The following is a 27,682-nucleotide window of genomic DNA, read 5'->3' as shown; positions in this document are numbered from 1 at the left end:
GAGATTTATTACCAGGAGTTTCAGTCACTGAAGGATTAAAACATACTGCAGTAACCTATGAAAAATACCAAGATTTAATAAATAACAGATGTGATATGTTTAAGTTGAGCACGAGAAAAACATGCATTCATGTGAATGTATTTCATTAGCAAAATCATCCTCAAAGCATAGTAACCACCGTGAACTTGCTCCTGTGGTGAATGCCACTGGCTTTTTGGCAATTCATTTGGTAAAAACTGAGAGAAATACTCAATTTTAGTTTTCTATATATAGAGGACTGTGCAATTAATTAAAATACGATTGTCTATGAATCCAAATAACACTCTGACATTTATTGTGGCATTGAGTAGAACAGTGTGCACACCAGTCTGTGGGTTTAAAAAGCAACTGTATTGTTTTCACAATGTTTCCTACTGATTTACACAAGATTTAACTCAATGCAGAGTTTGAACTAAAGCTGTGAAGCATTCAGCTCTTATGAGATTGGGCAGCAATATCTCATTTTTGAGGTATCTTGAGGTATGTTCTCAGTTTTTCCAAACTGAGATGCTATAAAAAATAAATACATATTAATACCTGCATGTAAAATGTATGGCAATGAGGTTATATTTTAACATTTAGTATTGTTCTAAACCTGAAATTATTTATTTGCTTATTTATTCATTAAACTAAGAAGAATTTACTAACCCGCTGATTAACTTTCATTTAGGATAAAGTACCTGTTGAATTTTGACATTCTAGGACACGAACTGAACAACCCATCATGCTTATAACATGAAATAAAATGCCAGACGTTGATTAACACAGCACCAGAGGATTAGAAAACCATACATGTCATTATGCTTGTCTGTTTATATGGTGAAGGCTGACCTTGATTTAAGGCTTTTGTGAGAGAAGGGTCTGTCTGTCTGTCTGTCTGTCTGTCCAAGTCCCCCTGGCAGCTGAGCTGGCTACATTTGGTCTAACATAAGTGCAACCCTCTCCTCACCTGTGGTCATTTTTCTGCATTTCTATTTACATGGGAATCAGAAAGGACAAGAAATGAAGACATCTGGGGACAGAGTCCCTGCCAAAGCATCACTTATAAAATGTTATACCTTGAATGTAATCTTACTGAAAATAAAGCAAGAGATTGAATGTGTCAGGCAACTATGGGAATGAATTTTGAGATTCATCAACAGCAGAAATGGGAGTGAAGCCCTGTTATTTTAAGACAGCGATTTTACTCCTCCATCTCAGAGTCTTCTTGTCACCTTCCGTATCAGTTAGTATTTCGCTCAGATGAAATAATCCTTCATCTTCACTTCCTTATGTATAACATTCACCCTGTGACTCTGAATTTTTGGAAAATGCTGTCACAGTAACATTTTTTGCAGCTGGTTGCACAGTTTTCAAGGTGGACAAGCACCTGCAGTATTTGAAAACATCAAGGACTGTACATGCTCAGTTTGAAGAGCAAGTGACAGAGCCTCCCCTGCCCAATTCTTCTGATACCACTAAGTATTGATTCAAAAAAACCCAACTTTTTCCCCCCCCCGCCAAAACGTACCCAAATCCCACAACCTCAGGATGACCAGCTGTATATAGAGAAATAACTGCATTGTCCAAAAGAAGAGGAGTCACTTTAATCTATGAAACTAAAATAGTATTTTTGTCCTAGTATAAATTTTGCTATTTAAGTAACAGGCATCTTCAGTGTAGAAATGGAAAGCTTTGTCTGTAAACCCTCCTCTGCTCCCTGCTCCAGTTTTCCTGCCAAGATCTCAGGTTGGTTCCTCCCAACTCCCATCTTAGTGCAACCACTCTGTCTGCAGTGTAATTATTCAGGATATCACAGCTTTGCAGTGAAACACAGTGAAGAAAAAGGACCCTGAACGAGACAGAAGCAACCTCTTGTGTACAGTAGCAGCTACCAAGCACTGAGAGTCCAGGTGTGTGTGGTCTTGCAGCTGTATACATAAACTGCTCTATGTGTTATACCAAGACAGCAAATTATACCAACACGAAACAGATTAATACAGCCTGTTCACCTAGCATACATGTACAGACAGATTAGCACCTTCTGAAGTCTCTGGTATTCCTTACATGCTTTGTTCCTCTACTGGGAAAATAGTGTTGTAGTCCATAAATATTAAGGATGACAGATACGTATATTTTCCCCCAAGGTTTAACTGCAGCTGAGATTCAATACAAGTCTTTGGGTAAAGTAAAATAAAAGTCCAACAGTAGTCAGGAGAAGTTTGAGTGGGGAAAAAAACCCCAGCAGCTCAAGTTGCAAAAATTTAACTATTTTTAATACATGTTCCAATGGCTACACATCTAAATGCTGTTAACATTCATGTAAATTAAGCACAACTGAGGAACAAATCACATACATGTACGTGAGCAGGTAGTAACTCATTCATTATATCAAGAATATTAAAATGGGCTTCTTGGTTCCACGCAACTGGTAACTACTTGCCTTGATCTGGAAAACAGAGGAATTAAAACTTCTAATTCATTCCACCAGGTAATTGCTAACATAGGATGTTTACCTTCAGAATCGAACCATGCTCTTACACCAAGTCCCCATCATATCAATAGAAAAGCAGATCAAACTCTATTTTATGAATTTCACTCATAGTTCCAAAGGGAAAAAGATAACTCATTCTCAGCCACTTGTTTTAAACCAGGATTAGTCCAAGCCCTCACTACAGCTATGTTCCAATTTCTGTATTATCATTTCCAGATTATTCCTATCTCGTTTCTCCTCCAGAGACATCAGTTATCAGCTGTTTCTGTGTCATGGAGCTTTGCCTAGTCACTAAGCCTTCTGGAGAAAAATGATAAGCAACTACGCACATTGCGAAATGAATTCACAAATGTTTAACACACGGCGGTAGTCAAGAGGAACAGCACTTCTGTGACTGCTCATTTGTATTAGCATAATTAAATTACCAGATGAGATAACATTTTGAGAACAACATGTCCTACAACTTGTCCTACAGTTATAAACCAAAGATTTACAGCTTGTAAAGAGTATTGAGGTCGGAACTCCAAATGCCTGTTGAAATCTAATGACGGAGCTGAGAAAAAGAATAGGGATACAGCGACACAGATATTTCTGCATTGCGAGTGGGATTTGGACCTGTCTGAAATTGTTTCCCCGTGCAGTACCACTAGATGCAGTAACCTTTTGCTACCTGTTAAAAGGCCAATTAGTCAAGTCTTCCCCTACATCTCAACTTAAGCATCTGTTCTTTTTGATTTTCCTGTGGAAAAGGAAGACGAAAGACTGAAATAATAATCCAGACCCACACAGCCAGTTGGCAGGAGTGAGGGATGGGATCGGACGTCCTGTTTCCAAGTCTTCACCCGCAGACAAACCCTACCCAAAAAACAAAATCAAAAAAGACAGCTGCCTCTCTTTTGTTTTTCCCTTCACTCCTCCAAATAGAAAGCAATACAGAGTCACTGCTCCACAGATGTTGCAGGGCAAAACACCACCAAAAATAAAACAGAAATGTTAATTAAAAAAAAAGAAAAAAAAATCCCCAAACCAAAACCAGACTTTGAAACAAGCAGGGAAAAACCCAAACAACAGTAGTAAACAGATTATCCAAAAATTCTGTGTACGGCTACTCTGTACTGGGTGCAGCATGTAGAAGAGGGAGAGGTAGCAAGATGAGCTGCAAAAACCAGAAGACTGAAAACCAATTCCTGTCGTCCCCACATCCAAAATTCTTCAGCAGTGAAGTTATCAGACTCCTGACAGCAAACAACTTACCCTGAATTTTTCAATTACCGTGTCACGGATTCAAGAGAAACATAAAATAGAAGCAAAGTAATTGATCTATTCTCAAGCCTGGATTTTTCAGCTGCTTGTCCACCAGGGCACCACAGAGCAAAGATGCAACAGAGAAGTCCTGTTTTCATTTACATAAAAAAAGATAAAGGAGAAGTTTTTCTTTTCAAAAGGTATGTTTAAAATGTTCCGTGTGTCACATGAGGAGGAAAACTGATCTCCCCTGAAAAATATATTCTGAATTTAAAACTGCAGCTTTTCTACCATGGGCCTTCATATACGGCGGACATCTAGGTTCAGCAATAAATTCTGGATCTAAGTTAATTTCCAATGTCTCTAATTTCAATGCCTAATTTACTACCATTCATGGACCACATTCTACTATAATAATATTTTTCTTTTTCCTGCTTAACTTCAGGGGTTAGCTTTCCAAAACTGTTCAACATGTGTACTCAGAGTCAACTTTTCAAATGAACAAATGACTCAGACTGAATCAAAATAACACTGAGCTCCCTGCAGCTTACACTGAGAACCACCACCAAGTATTTTAATATAGAAGAACAAAAAAAGAAAAATCTGATACAAAGCCAACATGATGAATGAAAAAAGAAACACACATCAAACCTCTATGTCCCCTCTAATTCAGAAACATATGCATATATAATTTTTTTCTACATATATATGTGCACACACAAAGGCACACAATGGAAGGAGGGGGACCAGGTAGCCATGAGGCAATCACCTTTTATATAGTAAGATACACAACCACAGACAATAAGATATTTGGGACATTTGCCAGCAGACAACAAACTTATTGCCAATAAATGCTGAAGCAAAACTCCCATGATTTAAGTTGCCACCTAGGCACAAACACGATTTATCTCCTATTTCCACTACCTGTGAGAAAAAAGCTTCAGCAGACAACAAGCAGAGAAGTTAGTAGCAGAACAGAACCCTGATTTTTTTCTGTAAATGGTTTTAATTTTAATTAGGATTTTTCACATAGCATGTGATCCCAGCCCAAAGCCCGACCGGTGGGATTTGGAGACCCCAAACCAAACCCCTGTGCAGCCAAATGTCGATACCTCTGGGTTGGAGACGCAGCGGTGGGATGCAGGCACAAACCTGGTACCCTGCCAACACTTCTCTTGGGCATCAGAAAGATGCTCGTGTCTGAGCAGGATGTTGTTATTTCTATGTTTCTAAAAGAAATAAAATGTGTTGTTGACGTGTGCATCCAGCTGAGGTTTTGTTTCCTTCCCTATAGTTCACAATGGTTGCGACGACCCTGAGATTTTTCTTTAGCTTATCCTGCCAAGACCACCAGGTACCTCTGTGAGCTGGAGTCCTTATGATACCTCTTCAGAGATTCTCAAATCTGTGTCCAAAACACAATCTGCTTCCCCTGTCTGCATCCTCTGCCCCCAGATAAGCAGGGCACAAATTTCCTCAAGTCGTCCCTGAATTACATCCCTGATTTCCCAAAACAAGTAAAACAAAAGTGTCCCTGCTATACTGGAGTCAACAGTACATAGAAAGATGAGCAATTTATCAAAATGAACAAACAGATGTAGGAGTAGCTGTTCACATAAGCAAATTCCAGAGACTTTTTTACAGCTGTTCATGCTGTTATGATGTCCCTTTGACTGATTTCAAAGCAATTACTGTGGCAGCACATCGCACGTCCAGCTTCACATGAGGTGCAGAGCACACGCTCAGCTCTTACAAAAACAGCCTAATGTCAGCTCCCCTACTATCTACTGTATCAACATCTGCTTTCCATTAATCAAAAGACATTTTTCTCCAATTCTTAATGCTCACTTTCTGTCATATTATTTTTTGGAACCCTCCAGAAGTTTTCTCGCCTCTCTCTGCTTTTTGGCCCTTCAGGGAGGGATAAGAAGAAAAGCTTTCTACAGACTTAAAGACTGCCAAAGTAAAAGTCCATACAAAAGCTCATGTACCCGAATTTAAATTAATCACAACATTTTAGCAAAGCAGTAAGAGGTTTAGGCCCTCAGATGCATGACAGGAGAGAAGGTACACAAGGTCAAAGACCTTGATTTATTTTTTTCCTAGCTTAATATATTTTTTTTTTTTTAAAAAAAGAAAGGCCCATAATTTGGGGAATACAATGATAGTAAGTGATATCCGCGTAGTTATACAGTTCAAGAGAAGCTATTCTCTTCACAGAAAAACACACAATACCTTCCTTTAGTATGGTAATGTTGTGCTGTAATCTATATCAAGCTAAAGGTATGAGTATATAAGGACAGTGAATTTTTAGAGGCAGAAGAGGATGGAGAGACCTTTTTAAAGTATATCAAGAAGGAAAAGTGAAAGTGATACAATAAATAGATCAACCAAAAAAGGAGAATTATTAAAGATTATTGATCTCCAAGTCCTACTAAAAATGATCTTCTGTTGATCTAGGTTTTCTATAGTGTGGGAAAAGGTATGTTTTATAACAAAAGTTCATTGAAATACATGAAATCTCTAATCTGGGGAGAGACACCAGGCTAATTTAGTGTTAAACAGTCTCATTCATCAGGAACTGCCTGAATTTTCCCTTTAGTAGGGTAAATGTGGCTAAGTGAAGGGTTGCGATCCTCAGCTGTATTCCAAGCAGGGATGTTCATTAAAGCTGCCCATGAACAGCACAGGCCTCCTGGACAGACCATCAACAGCCATCCTGTTAAGTACACATCACCTTCCTATCCCCGAGCTTGCTGTGAAACTGTTTCCAAATGCTTCTTGCAGAATTTCTACTACTTATTAACAACTGAAGACCAACACAGATCACTTTGGTTTCTGGAGCTTTTAACAGCACAGAAATGGTGAAGCACACATTTTTTTTTTTTTCATCCTTTTAAAGTGCACTCTATGCTTCTTGATTTTTAAATCACTTACAGTGAGATCTCAGTTCCTTCTCAGTTGCTACATGCTTCCTGAAGTGCTTTTTGATCTGCATGTAATAAAAATAACTTAAAAAATTATTATGGAAGCTTCTCCTGAAACCCATGGACTTGCAGCATCAGCTGGGTATCAGAACGGAGCAAGTACGAGACACATCACAGGTAAAGGCACCCTAATGAGATAACTGGGGAGCACTCCAAACAGAGATAGGATGTTCCCAGCCCCAGCTGTTAAAGAGCATTCACCCCAGTGTCTAACTGGAAAAGAGAGATGATCCAAAGAACAATCTTATCTCTAGCACAGCAGTGGTTCTGACTTGTTCTGTTTCCTGGCAAAGTCAGCACTATTCACCTCACCACATCCACCCAGCTCTTAGCTGTTACAAAAGCTATTGCAGGGGCTACACAGCTTATGGTCTTGACCACAATATCTGATTGTTTATTTTGACTGATATTTGGATAAAAACATCTTTCTACATCGTATCTCCAGAGGTCCCTTCTGATCCTAACCATTCTGTGATCTGTGCCATGAATCGTAACCCTGGATAGATAAGTAGCAAACTGCGTTCCTATATGCTATTTTTCCCTCTATACTACAACTACAATGTCACCACCACCACAAAGGACTGAAGGAGTGAAGTCAGACTGCTGCCCCACATGCTGGGGCATGGGAGGATGGTTTAAGTCTTTGGGAAACTGTAGGCACACAGTAGAGAGGGACCTTCTTTCACTGCCCTGCTGTTTAGGAGGGGTAAATGATAACTGACATATGATTTTAACCTTTTTTTTTTTTTTTTTTCCTGAGAATATCCACCTGAAATCCAGTGTTTCAGATCAGCACTTGCGTTTAACGCAGTTCCCCAGCTCACTATCTTTGCTGAAGGGAATCCAAATCTCCGTGCCAACTATGCATTTTCTTTTTCCTTAAGCAAGCGTGCAAGCAGGTTTGCGAGTAACTCTGCAAACCTGGCATCCCAAGGTGCAAGATGAAGGAGACAGAAGCAGACGGATGTGATGAGACTTCCCCAACCCGCAGCCCCTGATGTGACCCGGTGCTGTAGGGAAGAGGATCCCGTGGGGAGGACTCCATGTCCCCAGGGAATAATCTATTTTGAAACTATAAGCAATAGCTCCATTTCCCCACATTACTGGGTTATAATGATCTTTGCATAGATAAAAAAACGTGTCTTTCTGAGGGAAGAGTAATCATTAAAGAGGAGCCTCTTAAGAAAAGACAAAGTCCACCATCAAGGGAAGATAATAACCTGCAAGTTTAACAGGGACTTCTGAATGATACACCTTTGATTTTCAGTGTATTTTGTGCTCCAGCAATTTACTTTTCCTCATCAGAATAGTTACTATTTCTTTTTCAACCACCTACTTAAATGTAGCTTTAATCCTTCAGTGCCTACTTCGATGATTTTTTTCATGGCTCTGTATTGAAAAATATTGAGACAAAAGTTGAAACATAACTCAGTATCAATATAAAACACTTCTCTACTACATATGAAACCAGTTTATTCCCAGGCTTTATTCTGTTATCTGCATTATCAGGAGGAAAAAATATGCTTCAAATACTTCAGTACTGCACAGGTATTTAATTGACAACTGCAATTTAAATGCTTTATTGTGAAAACAGAATACGTTAAATATAGGAACTTTCTGGTCTAGATGTTGGAAAGGAAGTGCTGAGAGAAAAATATGCAATATTAAGAGAGGCCGTTGTTTATAAGTACTGTGCAAAATATGCACCCATGAGAAGATCTTAAATTTAAAAGTTAAATCATGTGTATCTTATATGTATAGAACGAAGCATTTGGGGAGGAAACCCCCCCCCCCCATCACCACAAAACCCCAAACAAACAAAAATGCCCCCCAAAACCCTCTCCCAAATATAAAAATTAATACATGAAACAAACAAAAAACCCCAAACAAAACAAAAACCAAACCCCAGTCAAAACCAAAACCACACAGACACAACCCCTCCAAACCAAACAAAAACAATGAATAAAAATGACACAAAATCACACTCCCCCCCAAAAAAAAACCCACCAAAGCAGAGAAATGCCTGGCAACTGAAAGTCATATTTGTTCATTGCAAAAGAGAAACATTATGCAGCAATGGGGTTATACTTAAATAAATTACTGTGAGGCAGTTAGATGAGAATTTACAGAGCGTTTATGTATATTCTCTCACTTTGATTGATCCACAGCAACACAAGCTGGTTTATTGCTCTCTCATCGGGTCCCTCCATCATGCAACCCACAGGTTACAGCTCACAAACAAGTGCTATGGCAACCAATGGGCCTTTAATTGATATCCCCACTCTCAGAGAGGGCTGGATCATACCTCACAATGTGCACCTCACTTTTTAAACCAAAAGTATTTCTACAATAAATGAAGCAGTGTCTTTTAATAAGTATCATTTTTAGAAAACAAAAGAAAAACCCAAACCAAACAAAAATAAAACAAAACAAAAAATCAGGTTCTGCCACAGCAGAAGACATTTCAAGACATTTCAACCACTTTTACAGTGAAATCAACCACAAAAATTGAACAATTCCTACTGCACACGTGGAAAAAGTCAGTTCCAGCCATAGGTTGTCCTGGATCTTCTTTGACTCTGTGTTATGCAATGAAGGTTGCTGTGCATGTTCTCCTCTTCCTCCTGAGCAGATGGAAGGGAACAAGCAAGGCTTCAGGTCTGGACACCCACTAATTTGCAAGGTACAACTGACAACAGCAAAACCATCTCCATTTGCTGGTGACTTAAGAAGGAGACATGGGGATCCATCCCTAGCCAAGAGAATGTCAAAGTAAAGGACTTTCACTATATTAAAGTCTATCACAAATCACTGTATCTCTTGATTGCCTCCAAAACGTGTCCTCCACCCTTCTTTCAGGGCTGTGACCATATACACAACCTCTTTGCACATGTTAATTCTTCAGGATGACAAGTCATTGTCTGCTTCTCTGGAAAATGTATTGTTATGGCTTAGACAACGATAAAAAAAATATTTACTTATTAAAAAAATAAAAAAAGAAGAAAAAGGAAGACCTCATTAACTGAATTCAACAAAGACATAGCTAAGAAGAGTGCTGCTGCTGTTTAATATGCTTCTCTTTGGCCTGGTCCTCCAAGTCTGCCCCAGTCATACACGGTTAAATAAAATAACCTGTCTCTTGCACAAACCCATATAAGCTATAAGTAAACTTGCTGTTAGTGATCACTGAAAAATTAGTTTTCTAACAGAAAGTCATCCTCAAACACAGTGTAGTACAAACTGCACTTCTCAACTGGAGATCCCCTGGGTCCCCAATCACACCAATGCCCAGAAAGCACCACAGATACTTTTAGTCATTAAAGGCTCCAGTTCCTTAAGGCAGCCCTAACTTCCGTAAGGTTTATCAAGGAGCACGCTTAGAACGTTGAAGGGCAATTCTGAATCCTACTGTTGATGTTCAAGTTTAGTTTTTAACCATATGAAGGAATTGCTCCTCTGAAAACAAACTCACCTGTGGGGTCATACAGTCCTACACTGAGCTCTCCATTTTGCTTGCCTTTATTTCTTTATCACTCTCATTTTACTATTTAAAAATGCTGGGAGGTTAGAAAAGAGTCAGATCAAGTCAATGTGCCAGGCTAATGTTTAACCTTAAATTAAAACCTCAGAGATAAAAAGGGAGCGTACGACAGATTTCACAGCCAAGTGCCGTTTTCCAGCCTGCCTGACAGAAGCATCAGTAGCACCAGGGTCTAAGTGCCTTCAGTGCCTTAACTCATCCTTTGCTATTTTTTTTTCCAATCCTTAGAAATCAACTGAATTTTAAAAAAAGTCTCCTAGCTGAATAGTCTTTCTGTTTATTGTCATTGATGAGCTACAGATAAGCTTGAAATTCGCCGTCAATCAAGTTAATCTGTTCAGAGCAACGGCCCTAGAAAACCAGAATCCTCCACCAGAGAATTGTCCGTCTGGTGCCATGTCAAACTTTGTAGCTCCAGAAGTCAAAAAATTCGCGGCTTGGGACTATGTTGTTTTTGCAGGACTATTTCTAGTATGCGCTAGCATCGGAGTCTTTTTTGCAGTTAAAGAGAGGAAAAAGAAAACTTCCAAGGAATTTTTGGTGGGTGGTAGGCAGATGACATGTGGACCCATAGCTTTCTCTCTCACGTCAAGTTTCATGTCAGCAGTCACCGTTCTGGGGACACCCTCCGAAGTTTATCGCTACGGGGCATCCTTTGTTCTCTTCTTTCTTTCATATGCACTTGTCATCATTTTTACTGCTGAACTTTTTCTACCTGTATTTTACAGATCTGGCATTACAAGCACTTATGAGGTAAGTAAAAATGATAATTAAAAAGACATTATACTAACATGAAAGTCAGTATCATGTATATAGATATTTATAGAGAAAAATCTCTGAGAGAAGGCTTTCTACAGTGTTTAATAGAACAATTATATTGATGCATTTAGTATTTTTAGTAACCGGTTGCATTAATTCAAACTAGTTATTTATATTGCATAAATTGAAAGCACAAATCAGGGATTAGAGCTCCTGTTATGCACATACAGCAGAGACAGGATGAGACACATCAGCATAAAATTGTTAGAACTGGAACATGTTTCAAGTGTATCCAAATGCTTTCTGGTCTTATAAGTAAATATTTCTTTCTGGCTTAGCAAGCAGGTTTCAAAAACAGAGTTTAAGAAAAAAAGAATCAGTAGAATCCAATTCCAGCTTGGTCCAGATCTGTCAATTTGGTCCAATTTTCTATGGAAGCAGGCTATTTAATGCCTAAAAAGCTGAGGATGGAAGGATAAGGAGGAAGAAGATAGCACATCTCTCTCAAAAAAATGATTCAGGGCTAGGGTACGAACCCATGTATTCTCTAGGAAATGAAATCAGTGGCCTCTGAATTTTCTGGAGTTTTTGCCTGGTATTGCTCCTGCAACACATTATTTTCTTCACATGACAGTTCAGCAGTTAAAAAAACCCCAAAACCCCAATAAAAATTAGTAAACCTTGTGATGTTATTGCTAGGAACACAGTGTGTTGCCCTTGTCATCCGCATATCCAAAAAACAGCTTCTGAACATTTGGGGATATCCTTTTAGTCACTTTAATTGACTGCTGTAGAACTGGTCTCTCCTGTTTGCGGGTAGTTTCAAGTAAGGAAGAACTGGATGAAGAAAAGTTAGTTCCTGAGGGGACCTTGGGGACAGAAAGGCTGCTCATGTACTCTCAGCTCAAACTCAAGGAGGGATCTTGATTAAACAGACAAACAAGGCTTTGGTATCTGGAAACATTTCAGTTACGGGTTGGAAAAAGTTAAAATTAAGCACCTATGCACATTGCCAGAATTAACTGAATTTTCTAGTTGGTTTTGATACAAGATCAGATAATGAATTACTTCTCTCATCTGAACTACTGAAGATGTCACTGTAGTCAGACAGTCCCTTCAAGCATTCTGGAAAGATGACTCTGTTGCCTACAATAATTAATTTCAGAAACAAGTGAAGTTACATAAATTAGCTATTTATTCATATGTCAGACTGCGGGGCATATAGTGCAAGAGACAGAAGAAACATGAACAAAATTAATGAGAAAGAAACTGCTTTGGAAGTAGTGACTTGCAAAAGAGAGAAGATTTGAATAGGCTGTGCCTGGCATCTGCTGGGGAACACCTGGATCCATGGCCTGGGGAGGGACCAGCTCACCTGAGGTTGCCATGGGGTTAGCGATGCAGGTTTAACTTTTATTGTCAGTTCCACAGAGACACTCCAGGTGGTGATTTAGGCTTAAAATCCGACCTTTTGGGGATCTACTACCCTCCACAGTTGTGTGGTAGTGGGGAACACCTCTCTACATCCACCTGGAAGTCTGTAAGAACCCCACTTGCCACTCCATATTGATGACATCCAGATTTGGCTTTAGGTTGAGGCAGTGCAATTGGGAAAGCCAGCTTAGCTCAAGCACTGTGAAAGCCTCAATGTTACTGCTTCTCCCTCTGCTCCACCACTGCTTTTGTCACTGAGGGAGTCAAACTAAGTGATTTCCCTTAGAGATGACCTCAAGTTTTCTCTTCATATGGTTGAAACATACTTTCATTTGAAGTTTAAGTTTCTTTTCTTTCTATCCCCTGGGTTTTTTCAATTATTCCCAATACAAAGCAGATATGAAATACTGCAACCCAACATATAATCTCAAATATATGCAACCGATTAGAAGATTTCTTAAATCTAATTATTACTACATGTAATAACTATCATGCTCTGCTGCTCATTTCTCATAACAATTGTGTCACTTGCCAGTAATTTTGCTTGCATAGCAAGCTGTGGCTCAGGGCAAACAGAAGTTTAATAGCTGTGTCACAGATGCAACATACGCAATTTACTGAGATTTCTCTTTTTCCTAGTATCTGGAGTTAAGATTTAACAAGATTGTCCGCCTTGCTGCAACATTGATTTACATTCTGCAGACGGTAAGAGGACATAGACTCTTATGCTAATTCCACCCAACATTTATTTTGACAGACTAGTCTCAGACTGCACATTTTTTTGCGAGATATTTTAATGTGTACTCTTTTTTCCTTAACTTTTTTCACTTAGACTATGAATGTTAAGAAAAAAGAATAGTTGCTTTCCTATCCTTCTAGCTTTCTCCTGTTTAGGATTAAAAATGTCATTTTTGTTGTCTTTGACACTTGGATGTTGTGCCAAACTCCCATAGCTTCTCAAATACTTGGTCTCATTATGTTCTCTTAAAGTCTTTCCAAGTGAGCGGATTTTGTCTTTCTTGAGAAGATGGATGAGCTGTACTGGGTACATTTAGTTCACCAGTTACCCATTTATGACACTGGGGTGAAGCTCTCCCATATGAAAGCTGTTGCACGTGGCATCTCTTGAAGGAATCCCCAGGTAGTTCCAGCCTTATGATAGTCCCAACAGGAGCTATCTCAGAATATTACGTTAGTTATGTGTTTGACGGACAATGGGATTTGATGGGAAGTGGAAAGACATCTCTTTCTACATTAATTCCATTTTATTAATTCCAAAACCTTTAGCAGTACATTTCCATGCTTATTGACTTCCAGTATTTGTTTCTCAGTTAATCTGAACACGCACATGAAGGGCATCGAGTCAGTTACTGCAAAAGAGACTGGGTGGAACAAAGGAAGCTTAATTTCCAAGATCGGTCCCAATTATCTCTGTATCACTGTTTGTGTTTTCCTCAGATTTCCTCTTTGCATTTGATTAGGACATTATATCAATGGGTCAAATAAATAATATCAAGGGAGATAATGGTCCTTCCATTAGAAAAGAATTAAATCAAATATTTTTGTTTGGAAATGCTGAAACAGAAAGCCATGTACAATGCAAGCTGATCTAAAGAAACCTCTAGATCTGGTATTTTTCTCTGAATCTCACTCTAAATAGAAGCCTTAATCCCAAGCATTCACATACGTGTGCTTTTTTTCGTGAACTTTTTCTCCTTCAGATCCTTTACACAGGGATAGTGGTCTATGCTCCATCACTGGCACTCAACCAAGGTGAGTTCCCATGCTACCCCAAATAACCACACCAGAAGACAAACAGATTAAATGGAGTGGGGGCAATAGATACAGAATTCTAAAAACAAATTAAATTAATCCCTCAGGAATTTTCTAAGAAGGTTTTTGTCTGCACCTCTTAGCTCTGCATTTATGGCTCCCCAGATCTCACAAATACATTAGCAGGAGCCCCATGTTTGCTCTTCTACTCTCCTTTGCACTCAGTAACCACGCGAACAGGTTAGCAATGAACAATTTCTCAACGTGCTGGCAAAGTTCACAGTACAAGCTGACGATCCAAGACCATAACCTGTACTTTGATTCCCCCCTCTTCCCTGTGTTCATGTTCCCATGGCTGTAACTCCGTTCCCATAGCTGAATGCTGTGCTGCTTTCCACACACTTTTTAAATTGATCTTTACAAACCAGGCTTGCAGCATCCATCACAAGTAGTGCAATTTGTAATTCTATTCCCATAGGGGATAAGGAAGCCCATGACCCAACACCTGATTTCACCAAAATCAATTATGAAGAGATCGGGACGCTTTTTTCTTTGTTTATCATCTGGGTTGTATCTAGTTTGCCCAACCCCACCTCTCACATGGTGCCAAGCTCAACTGAATTTAATGTGATGGTTCACGTTGGTTACTAGCCCCTATTAACTTTGCTAATAACAGAACATTTGCAAACAGATTTGCCCTCACAAAACATGCCCAGTGGGAGAGAATTCAATATAAGCCAACCCAAAATTTGTACATCTTGTGTAAAGTAACTTTATGAAGTAAAATGAACGTGAAAAATTGTTTTAATGCAGCACATTTTAGCATTAAACTACTCCTAGTTGAATGGAATGGAATTCATTTTGGGGTTGAGCTTTTTCCCATATGATTCTTCGGAAATCTCTGAAGAACTTGATTTCTCAAGAGAAAATTCTGGACTAAGAACAGAAGGAAATCAATGCTTATAAACCTGTTTTCCATAGGAATTATGGTTTTGCTTTGTGCAATTATTCCTCCTAAGCATTACTTTTGCAAGCTTGAATGTTATCTAAGTCCAACTCACAAGAAAACAACAGTGCCAAACAGTATCCAGTAGTGTTAAGAAACCTGAACAATCCAGAAAAGCTCCTAATAGACACAAAAGATAAAAATTTGTAATTACTCTCATCCTTCTAAGGGTCATAGCTTTCCTGTTAGCATCCAGATGACCTACCTCCATTTCGCTAACCATTTGTTTTTCTTCGGTGTCACAGTCACTGGATTTGACCTCTGGGGCTCTGTAGCTGCAACAGGAATTGTCTGCACTTTCTATTGCACTCTGGTACGTAGCAGGCACAACCAAACAGCTGGAGCACACTTAATTCAACCATCCTTTATACATGACAGGTTATCGCAGATGCGCCGCTTCCAGATACAGTCCAAGTGATTGAAGTTTAAAGTAGTAGAATATAGAGATAAATTTATTTTAGGCTCTATAGTACAAGTAAACCTATTTGGAGAAAAAAGTCCTCTCAAATCTTCTCCTGTGTGTCCCATGGTTTAAACCAGACAGCTTGAGGCAGAGTCCAGATAAGGAGGTGATAACCCTCCCCTGCCATACTAAATGTTTTAAGATGACTCTTCTTATCTTTTACAAGTTATAGACTGAAAAACACTGTAATGAAAAATGTGCCTCCCAGCTCAAGAACAGAGTGATAAAACTTAGGAAGGGCAATCAACAGGTCATAGAGAACTTGGCTTCTGAAGGGAAGCAACACAAGACCCCATGCCATAAAAAAACATTGCAGTGGAAGTGGCAGAGCCCTGGCTCTCAGGACACAACCCAACTTCTGTCGTCACCATAACTGAAGAATTTCGTCAATATTTCAGTTTGCCCTTGTTGAAAACACTTACTGTGCTGCTTTAGCACAGTTTTGATCAAATATTAAAGTAGCTCTAGTAGATGAACTCCAAATTTTCTGGTGTGATTTTTCTGTTTTAGGTTAATTGTGCACCACAGGGCTCTGAGAGGTGTACACAGTGCTATGGGAAGTAAAAATATAGGCCATCTTGTATTCCCTAAGCTTTTGTTCCCCACCATGATCTATTCTATAATGCTTATAAAGTAAGTAGAAAAAAAAACACCGAAAAACTGGAGGTCAAATATTCTCAGAGGGCTGTGGACAAACCATGCAGGCTCTGTATCGTTTTCTGATCTATAAAAGTACAAGTTTCATGAGAGAATACAAAATATAAAAACAGTCTGGATTTGCTAGATGTTGCACATACAGCTCATAAGTTCCTGAAATAAAGGGTCTTTCTACCTTTTGCTGTACTTGAACGACAGGTAAGAATGCGAGAGCATTCTGTTTCTGTTTGTTTTAGGGAGGATTGAAAGCCGTTGTCTGGACAGATGCATTTCAAATGATTGTCATGGTGGTTGGCTTCGTGACAGTTTTGATTCGAGGAACTACTCTGAACGGTGGATCGGCCAAGATCTGGGAAGTTGCCTATGAAGGATCGCGACTAAACATAATTGAGTAAGAAACAAACGGTGCAAACCTTTTCTTTTTGTATATTTAGTGTTTAGAACCCTACCCTCACTTAGACAAAAATACTCAGGTTTATTATTTTACTACCGGTGAACAACCTCAGTGACTCAAAGAAGTCTGTTCCCTAGTTCTTCAGTTCTTGGAACACAGCTGACCTTCCAGGAGAGTTTAACTCCTCTTTCCGTCACCCTCTTTGAAGAAATCAAAGCTTTCCCATTTTACTTTATGTAGCTACAAACACAGCCTAATTGTTCCTTCCAATTGCATATATCTTTTCTATTCATAAAACTGAAACTTCATTTTAAGTACGAGCCAGCAATGGTGCACCAGGATAGCAAACTGACCTTCCTTTGGCTGTTTGTGGCATTGACTGGAAATGTCATTGATTAGGGCAAGTCAGGAACAGAATGTAACAGCAAGGTCAAATGCTATCTGCTCTACAAATCAAGATTAGCAGGACTGCAAAGACGACAGATACAAGATGTACTTGTGCTGGTTAGAATTACTGAGTAATGAAATTTCATTGTTAAAAAAAAGTTAACACTGCAGGTGAAGCAATTTCTGATAAAAGGAAATAACACATCATGATCATATAGCTGAGAGTCTGGAGGATTTTGAGAGTTTAGTAAGTGGCTTTGTTCCTTCCAGAGGACAAGGTCCCAGGCAGGATGGCTTGTAGGTCTGTTGCTGCAATATGACACAGATCTGAAATCTGAGCATTAAAAAAAAAGCCTTATAAATATGGTTTATCTCAATTAAATGGTCCTCTGACCAAGTCTGCATGATAAAAACCACTTCCAAACCTAAACACATTACATGTTGTCTGTGCTGGAAAATGACATTACCAATGAGGTACTTCTGATGCTGATTAATCAGCTATGTCTTGCTAAATAAATGTCTGTTTCAGTGAACTGAATCACTTCTCTTTCTCTTTTCTAGCTTTGATGTAGATCCTTTGAGACGACACACTTTCTGGACAATTGTTATTGGGGGAACATTTACGTGGCTGGGGCTCTATGGGGTTAATCAGTCCACAATACAGAGATGCATTTCTTGCAAGTCAGAAAAGCATGCTAAACTGTAAGTCACTTGTCATTAGACTATTCTAGCAATCAAAAAAAACGTGACATGGAATTGTATTAACAGCTTGTTCGTTATGTTAAATATTGGGATCCCATTGGGTGGTAGTAAGCTAATTTTGCACTGTTGGTCTTACTTTGTCTGGCCCTAAATGACATGAGCAAATAAAGAAAGAAAAAGGAGGAGCTATCTAACTCCTGAAGTTAGTTAATTTGGGGGTAGGCTGCCAAACTAATCCTCAGAAGCAGAGCATGGAAAAGATGCCCACATAGAAGTTGTGCTACCTACAACCGTATTGGAAATATGTGTTGTATTTATTGGAATTGTGTTTATGCTATATTTTATTAAAAGTGGCTATTGATTTAACGGGGTACTATAGTACAAGGCACGATCTAAACAAAATGAGATAAATTAAATTATTAAAATTCTGAAGTATAAGAATATAGTATATATACTGTAAGAATAATTAGAATCAATGGCACAGAATCAAGTAAAACTTCACAATATAGACAGTCAACTATTTTCCTCAAGTTCAGCATCACTACATGCATAGCTAGATACATTTTACTAATCAATAATTTGTTTTTCATACGTCTAATGCTAGTTGGTTGCCCACTTGGCTAAAGCATGAAAATGGTATATTTTTCCTTCTTCAAACAGTTGTCTTTTTTGGTTCACTGCAATCATGCTCATTTTTCTAGGGGTCATGATAGATTGTATGAATTTACTCTGTTGAAAATGTTTGAAAGTGACAACAGTGAGAACATCGCTAATAACAAGTTCTGAAAGACCTTTGGGTCCTAGTAGCACAGCTCTGAGCTGTCACTAGCAAGAGACCTTGTGTGAGGTGACATCCAAACACGATGTAGGCTCTACAAAATCCGGCATCTCTTAGGAATGACAGGATTACCAAACCACAGCCACACAACCTTCCCAGCACCAACTGTCACCCACATCCATTTCATGGACTGGTGAAAAAAGCCCAAAACGATTGTGTTACTTCGCCATGGTGGCATTGCAACCATGATTTAATCCATGCAAAATAACACTGTGTGGCACAAAGGGAGAATAGCAACAACTACTAACACACAAAAAATCTGCTCTTACAGACAGGCCCATCTCTCAGTGCAGCCTGTTGCATCTACAAGTTACTGGTCTTAGATCCATCTCTTCCAGCTGTATAGAGTTACCTAGAACCTTTCCCTGAAGCATAAAAAGGCTGTATTTTTTAATGTTTTTGAAATCAGTATTACACACAATTTCTAGTCCTGTTGATCGATGCCGTTAAGAGATTTCATAGCTAACTTTGATAAGAGTGTCTCTCTCAAAAGTTAGAAATAACTAACTGGTAACAGCTTTTCTATATTTATCTTGTATTAAATAGAGTTTCTCTCCTTTGTCCTAGTGCACTTTACCTGAATTTATTGGGACTTTGGGTAGTTCTGGTGTGTGCAGTATTTTGTGGTTTGGTGATGTACTCTCACTACAAGGGCTGTGACCCTTGGACTGCTGCCTTCATTTCAGCACCTGACCAGGTACAGATACCCATTATCATAATTAGAAGCTGCTTTGGTTCCAGATGTAGCACTTATGGAGTCAGATTAAGTTTTGTGGGATGCTTTATGTCCTTTCAGTGCTCAAGCACTAAAGCAGTTGCCAAATCAGGACTAAAACGTACCTGTTCTGGCACCCCTGCAGCGTTAATCTGATTGAGCATTTTTGCCAAATGACATCCCCTTTGCTCAAAATCTGACATCTCATTAGCTGGAACAAACCCAGAATTAAGCAACATGCTCAGAAGCAGCTATTTCTCCTCCATTATCCGTGAAAATCTTAACTAATTGCTTGTGTTGCTCTTGTGTTCCTTCTACCCCAGCTCATGCCATATTTTGTTATGGACATTTTTTCTTCGATGCCGGGAGTCCCGGGACTGTTTGTCGCATGTGCATTCAGTGGAACATTAAGGTTTGTGAATCTGAAATGACATTTTAGCCATGTACCATCGACTTCTTCAGGACCCAGGAGGAGGTCAAAACATGAAACCCTAAGAACAGCTCAGCTGTTTTTCTTAGCATGTTCAAGGAAGGAGCAGTAGCGCTTTGCCGAGTCACATTATATTTATGCCAAAGTCCAACTTCACTTCTCCAGTATATTTTTTATCTCAAATACATTTTAGAATAACATTATCAACACAGAGAAAAGAGTAGAAAAACTGAGCTCAGCTTCCTGAAATACCTTTGTAGCTGCTCAGGGTGAAATTGCCTTTACTTAGCCTGACTGACACAATATCATAGTTAGGGACAGAGAGCTTTTCAGTGAGCTTATCTGCACATGAAACAGAATTAGACTAGGAAAAGAGAAGACTGCTCAGAGAAGCTTTAGAAACTGTGGGTTCTTCAGGGGGTGTGGCATGTTATTGGAGTTTCTACCCTCTATAAACCAAGCACCAATACTTCACAGGCCATTAGAAAAAGAGTCAAGTTCACAGTGACATTGTTCAAACACCATAGATTCCATCTCAAACAGGCTGCTTCTAGAGACTCTTATCTGTAGAAAAAGTAAGAGTTATCAAAAAGCGGAGGGAAATACCAAAACCAACAACAAAAATTCCCACATACAAGGCATTAGCTGCCCCTGGCAGGACACTAAGAGAACAGAGTAAAGGGTACTGGGTACAAAATACTGCGCTGTAAGTATTGCCACTGCCATGCTGTCGCAACAAATGCACAGGTATCATATTGATGAAACACGGCCTCATTCCTCTAGCTAAGAGGGTCAGCATATTCCTATTCCCTGTTTTTCAGTTATGAGAGTAAAGAGAACAGGCACTCTGTGGAAGAAGAGGGTTTTACTAGTGGTCACTGCACATCCTTTGACTTGCAAGGGAGTAATATCTTTACTCCAGAACATTTCTGTATGTTGAAGATCTTTGCAGTTTGGTAAACTGAAGGGTCAATTAAGATGAGTGTCTATCTTGTTCTGTGTCAGCATGAAGCAGGGCTGCTATTGATCACAGAAGGGACAGAAACCTCACCAGTATCAGCAATGTACATGAAAAATACTCATCAAGAACTGTACATTTTATACTAGTGCTGAACAAGAATAAGCCTTTGACTACAAGTACAACTTTATTTCAGATTATATTGCTTCCTATTTACTTAACATTCTTCTCCCTTTCCACAGTACGGTAGCTGCCAGCATCAACGCTTTAGCAACTGTTACCTTCGAAGACTTGGTCAAGAAAGGTTTCCCAAACCTCTCTGACAAGATGAGCACGTGGATCAGCAAAGGCTTGTGTAGGTACCACAGATGGGATCTATTTGTTTAACAGTAAGTGTTTCCATACCCCCAGTTGCTATTACTACAGGAGAAAATAGGGCAAAACTTTGTATACTCGAAGCCTTGAGAGATTCAGACTCTCAATTGACTCTGAGAGCAGTTCTGTGAGTAGCAAAGAGCACTGTCTAGAAAATCTGCTTCAGAAACATACTTGAGCTTCAGAAACCTCCACAGGAGCATAACCCTGTATAAACTCTGAGGATGAACGTCAGCATGATCCATCAATAAAATTAAGCATGTGCACTGCTCAAAACCCTTTGAAAAGTTTTGTCTACCGAAAATACTGGGCAACACTCTGGGATGTTCTTTACAAAACATAAAGACTATCAATGTACTTAAGACATTACTCTGTAGTAGGATTACTAAACATTATTATTTTTTAGTAGTACTATAAGACGTTTCTTTTAGAACTTAGAATATTGCATAAGGAAGCTATTCATTTTTCAGAAAAAAAAGTAAAGACGACAAACAAAAAATAGACTGTCAAAGCATCAAGCTTCCAAAGTGCTTTGAATTTTTAAGATACTTTTCATAAAAGGGTTATGATACTACTGAGATACTTGTAAGTATTGTTATAACATCATAACCATTTGTCGATGTTGGCAAAGATCACAGAAAAAACAAACCAACACTTTCGCTGTGTCTGTAACTATGTCCAACCTTCTCTGTTCCTGCTTTTCCACTTACTACTTAATTTTTGCACTCAGGACCTAGAAATATCATTTTTGCCTCTGAAACCAAGGTGTGCTAGCACAGAAGATGAGTTTTGGTTGGCTTTCCTCAAGAGTACTACATCATGTCTTCCACAAAGTTAAAATTAGTGTCAAAGGAAGAAAGCCATGTTGTTTGTCAATGCTCAATTCATGTATTAGATTATTTTAGGAGCGTTACTTAAAGGCAACAGAAATGGAAACATTTCTACACGAGGCATAGCTTCTAAATTAATTTCACTGCTAAGTTCTGCTTCGTAAGAAAAATCAACCAACCGAAAACACAAGTCTTCACGCAAGACACTGCTGGGTAATTAATGGCCCCCTTTAAACATCAAAGCCCAAAGTGCAAATTCCTCCATGCTGCCTGGTCACTTCCGACAGTTGATGAATTAGAAATCACCCACTAACCCATGCTGACAACCTCACCACCTGATCTTTTCCAGGTATATTATATGGTGTCCTGTGCACTTCAATGGCTGCAGCAACATCGCTGCTGGGAGGAGTTGTACAGGTATCTCGTGCTTCAGAAATACAATGAACTAACCATGAATGACAAGAAGTACAATGAACTGAATAATGCTGACATCCCTGAGGACTGCTAGATTACCTGAACATTTTCTGTGGACGCTCTGCTGAGAGGAATAACTAGGAAAAAAAAAAAATTGCAAATCCCACAACGTCTTCACTATTTACTCACTGCTGGGAAATGAAACCCAGTGTGATTCTTTCTTTAATTGTGCACTGAAATCACTGTTGGTCCCTTCTCCCCCACCATTTTCCACCAAAAATTACAGAGTGAAACCAGACCTGCTCACACTCCCTCCAGCTGCTGCACTAAGCTCCTGTCTCTGCACCCACAGGCTTCTCTCTCCATCCACGGGATGTGCGGGGGGCCCATGCTGGGACTATTTACCCTGGGAATTGTGTTTCCTTGTGCTAACTGGCAGGTAAGAAAACAAAATATTTATCTAAAAGAAGATCTCAGTGTTGTTTGGTTAAAACTCCATCCTAAAAATTGTCTTGGTTTTTTTTTTTTAGATTTAGTCTCTGAGCTGCTTTTCAGATTTAGAGACCGAGGAGTACAAGATCTGTTTAGAGGTCCCTTTTCAATGTCTGAATTTATCCCATTTGAATTTAACTCTACCCAACTGTGGAGTAATTGGTGATTAGATCCACATGATGGATTTTTTAAAAATTACTTTTATTTCTGAGTTTCCTCTCTTCCATTAAAAAGAAGAACATATTCAACAGTCGCCCCAGCCTATCTTCACCTTGGGATGCACAGAATTATTTCAATCGCTTTGCCTTTGCTAACTCAGGTGGAACACAGTGTGAGCTCATTTCATATTCCCCTGGGAGACATCCCATCACATTTATCCAGAAGTAAAACTAAACCCTGTATTGCAGTTTTGATGGTCACGATTTTGTTTCAACTCTTATTACTACAGAGCAATAAATCACCATGTTTTATGCCTCAGTTGAGAGAGAACAGAACTGATTTACACTGTAACCAGCCGTCACTTACTCCTTCTATAATAAATCCATGTTCACAGAGAAGCTCTTCCCATGCATCACCTTTAACATTATCTTTCTGTATCTGCCAAGGGTGCTATCGGAGGCCTCTTAGCTGGGATCACCTTGGCTTTTTGGGCTGGTACTGGCTCTTTCATTTACCCTGCACCACCGACAAAGTCCATCCCTCTACAGCTGTCCACTCTCAACTGCACCCTGGCGAACAGCACCGAGGTGCTGATGACAGCAGCTCCCACAGCGGTTCCAGACAGGTATTTTGCTGGCACAGTAAATAGACACCCTGAACATGCCTGTTGGTCACCACCGGCTACTTCTTCCCCTTTTGTCACCTCTTCACAGGCCTTTGCTGGCAGATACCTGGTACTCCCTGTCCTACCTGTACTTCAGTGCTATCGGCTGCCTAGGCTGTGTCATCACCGGGCTGCTGATCAGTTTAATAACAGGTTGGTACCCAATATATCTGTATCTATAAATTTATATATATATATATATGCCTTTGCATGAGAATCTGACTGAGTTGTTAAAAAAGATATAAAAAGGGTCCAGCAAGCAGCTCATGAGAGACTCAGGAGAGGACAGTGGGCTCTGATGCCGCTCCCCTCACTTCATGATCTAAAGATCCCAAAACTCACACCAAGCTTTCCATAGACTCATGCATCATTATTTTCTCCTTTCAGGACCTAGTAAAGGAGAAGATATCCCACCAGTGTTAATTAAGCCAGTCTGCAACCCATTTTGTTTTTGGTCTGAAAGACTCAAAACTTTATTCTGGTGCGGTGTGCAGCACGACAGCCCAGAGGTGAGTACCTAAACCCACCTGCAGCCCAGGAGCAGTGGGTGTTATGTACACATGGGTGTGCAAGGGCATGTGTCATGCAGGATCACACCAGCTTCAAGCAATTGCTTTTTCAAGTTATGCAAGGGATGCTGCGCAGGCACCGCAGACTGGAAATGAGATCAGCCAAACCCTCCTGCTCAGCCTTAGTCAGAAATAGGTGACCAATTCCCTGTTTGCGCAGCACACGGGAACGCAAGGTCTTCAGAGACAAACAGCCCTCAGGACAACCAGCAGCCCGTGAAACGGGGGCTGACCTCCCTCTTCCCGCAGACAGAACCACACTTTACATCCCAGAGAGGAGTTCGCAGAGCTACTGCCTCCTCCCACCAAGCAAACAGAGAAAGACTTTAGAACTCACATGTCCACAAAGCTCTCCTTCCAATGCCATCCCCACCTCCAGACCCAGCAGAGCTTCTTCTCTTCAGAGCTTCTCCTCTCCACTGCTGGCTCATCATGGAGAGCTGCAACTACCAACACCTGGGCTACTTCTGCCCACCTCATCCTCCTCCTCCACAGAAACAGGACCAAGCTTTCCTCCAGGTGTCTCAGCTCGTTAACAAGCCATAAAGAGCCAGCACCTCATTTTCTTGCACTGTTGTAACAGTTTGTAGAGAAACAACATTGCTTCAGCTTAGCAGAATGTGCTAGGTTTATAAAAGGGGCATAAAGCTATATATGTTTTCAGCTCCTTTAGAGTAGTCTTTGGATACCTTTAAATCTTGGAAGAAATCTTTCAGCTGCAAAGCTCACAATATTTGGCAGTAACATAGAGGCTGTCCTTCCACCCAGCTTGCATTAAATTTGACATCAAAGTTAACGATCTAATTTGAGAGCAGCTGTGGCTCTAGATTTGCTTCAGCTGGTTAGCTCAGCTTTTAGGTGCTTGACACAGGCTGATCTACAACTTTTCTGGGGAAAAAATAATCTCAGTAAAAGCAGCAAAAATAAAATAAAAGTCACATATGCATTTAAATCTTTGTATTTGCTTGAAATGTGGAATAACAACATTAATCAAGTAGTTTTAGTATAAAACCACATAGGCCAGACAAAAAACCAATCCACTGAAATGTAGATAAATATCCAAATGAAAAAACAAATTTAAATGACTGTAAATGCACCAAGGGCACAATTCAGAACTTTTACATGAACAGAAGAGTTTCAGAAGTTGTTCGTGTTGCTTTTGCCAAAGCAACATGGGAGAATGAGAAAATTGGTGGTTATGTATGGATGGGACACACTAAATTGCGCCTCTTTGTAGATCCAAGAGTCATTTGATGTAGTGAAGTAAGGTTTATAAGAAAGGATGTCAAAATGCAACATGATGCCCTCTAAACAAGGGAAAATAAAAAAGAGCAGTAAATACAGTCTTCAGACTAACTTTTTTTTTTTCAGGTGGACTTTGAAAAATATCTGCCTAAAGTTATTGCAAATGAAGCAGTATCAGACGATACCTTCAAGAATAATATCACCAAAGAAAACAAACGCCATTTCCCTGGTTACAATCCTGAGGAGAAATCCTATACTAATATGAGCAGAGAATCTCGCCTCTAGAAGCTGAGAGACACGGAACATTCAATCGAACTTTATTTCTCCAGCTTCAGAAATGAGTAGATGTTTTATTACATTTACCAGCTTGTAGGTGACCAGGAGGGAACAACTGCTCTCTATAGCAATAAAGGCCATATTTTTTATTTATGAATTTCATGACAGACCTGGGAAATCATTGGACAAGGGGGTTTTGGCAGCACTGCTATTTCAGAAGGAATGTTTCATGAATCTTGTGGAAGCTGCTGCTTGGGAGTAGTCACAACACGTCTCTATCACATGCTCTGTCCATTAACTACTCATTGAAGGGGAATGTGCAAAGGTGAATTTGAGATAAAACAAGATTTTAGAGAAGTTTCTGAGGTCTCTCACTCAGGTGAGACTCTGAAGTGTCCTCTGATGGAGGGAGCCTGGGCAGAGGAGAAGGTCAGGCTGAGCCAGTCTTTGCTTATTCCTTTGTATCACAAAAAGCCTCCTCACAGGAATGTCGTATGGATCAGACTGGTCTTTTAGCGACAGAGTTAATAATGTTTTCTTCCACTGTGGGACTCAGGTTTCTTTATAATGTCTTATTGTAAGAGCTATAGGAGAGTGTAACAAATTTTACTTCGAATTCAGGAGAGTTCTTTATCCGTGTTAGTCTTGCAAAGATCGTCTCAGCTCAAAAAGTTCCACCTAGTACCTTTATGCAATAAAGAAAATAAAACAACATTCAATGTAGACGCCTCCTAATTGATAATCCATGTTGAATTTTGGAAAAAGGCACATGGTTAGGCAAAATAACCTGTCCAGTAGAATGTCTTGGAAGAAGGTACCTAGTCCACAAAGTGCTCTGTTTCAGTGAAACACATTTGCTTGAAAATTTGCCTGATGCAAATCAAACTCAACAGACCACGTCTCACCTTGATCAACTTCCGGAGGTTGTTTTTTTGGATGAAAGTGTTTTTAAACAAAACTCAGAACTGAATTTAACCAACTGAAAAAAAAAAAAAAAAATCAAAGATTACTCCGAGAGTTATGGACCCAGCTGATACTTAGCTCATATCACTCCAAAGAACCTAGCTGTTGCTTTTGATTTCTTAGGACCATCTTTATGACGTAGATCTAGGCCAGCGTGGTCCCTGAAGTTCCTTCTGTTGTCTGTGTTCATGTTCTACCTCTGGGAATGGTCCCACGATATTCAATTGAACAGAAAGAACAGTCTGTAAATGACATTGCCTTGCTTGTGTGGGACAGTTCGTCAACAAACTGAGAGTTAAGTCAATATTAGTGTTAATCCCTTTTATACCACTTTTATAACGTTATAAAAAGTGGCTGGCAGCTAGTTGTCTTACTTGGCATGCTCTCTGGTCATGCTTCCACACTTAATACGGACATCAAGGCAGAGACGGAAAGTCAGTAAATAACACTATTTTATCATTTATATCTCCTGGCCTGGCTTAGGTTACTTTAGGAGACCCTAACTATCATGTTTAAGGATGTAAAAAAAACATTACCACTCTGATTAAATATCCGGGTGAATGTTGTTTACAGTTATCTTCTGGTTTGCTCTCTGTCCTGAGCCACTGATCCCTCCACTGAAGAGCGAGCCTGGGAACTTGTGTTCAAAAACTGAGATTAAGAAATTAGGAACATGTAAATTCTAAGACAAGAGGTTAATTTTAAGAAATCGTTAGTCACTAGTGAAAGCAGTAGACTGTAAATGATTGAAAATTGTAAAGTGATTCTATACGTGCCTTGAGACCACAGTATTTAATTGTTAGAAGTTTAACAAGTGTCTGATCCAAGTTTAACCCTTAGATTACTTCCTTACAATATTATGCTTTGAAGGCACATGAGCACCCCTTAAGTGTA

The 27,682-nt window shown here is 39.5% G+C and overlaps 1 protein-coding gene across 1 annotated transcript; it reads left to right on the top strand.

Annotated features, from left to right (window-relative positions):
- The first annotated feature begins 10,417 nt into the window (after positions 1-10,417).
- SLC5A12 (solute carrier family 5 member 12) lies at positions 10,418-26,544 on the top strand. Its single transcript, XM_065839505.2, has 15 exons — positions 10,418-11,038; positions 13,118-13,183; positions 14,200-14,251; positions 15,503-15,570; positions 16,614-16,768; positions 17,720-17,860; positions 19,266-19,395; positions 19,737-19,825; positions 21,044-21,156; positions 22,356-22,423; positions 22,773-22,859; positions 23,518-23,696; positions 23,785-23,888; positions 24,123-24,244; positions 25,676-26,544. The coding sequence occupies exons 1-15, from the start codon at positions 10,682-10,684 to the stop codon at positions 25,832-25,834; spliced, it is 1,890 nt and encodes a 629-aa protein (XP_065695577.1). The 5' UTR covers positions 10,418-10,681; the 3' UTR covers positions 25,835-26,544.
- The last annotated feature ends 1,138 nt before the right edge of the window (positions 26,545-27,682 follow it).

This window comes from Patagioenas fasciata, chromosome 5, assembly GCF_037038585.1.
Source record: "Patagioenas fasciata isolate bPatFas1 chromosome 5, bPatFas1.hap1, whole genome shotgun sequence".
NCBI lineage: Eukaryota > Metazoa > Chordata > Aves > Columbiformes > Columbidae > Patagioenas > Patagioenas fasciata.
Note: the sequence above shows the minus strand (reverse complement) of the source record. Positions and strands in the feature narration are given on the sequence as shown.

Coding starts and splice junctions, on each gene's coding strand:
- SLC5A12 (XM_065839505.2), top strand. CDS start 10,682: ATGTCAAACTTTGTAGCTCCAGAAGTCAAAAAATTCGCGGCTTGGGAC. Junction 15,571..16,613: donor GCACTTTCTATTGCACTCTG/GTACGTAGCAGG, acceptor TGTTTGTTTTAG/GGAGGATTGAAAGCCGTTGT. Junction 19,826..21,043: donor GCATTCAGTGGAACATTAAG/GTTTGTGAATCT, acceptor CCCTTTCCACAG/TACGGTAGCTGCCAGCATCA.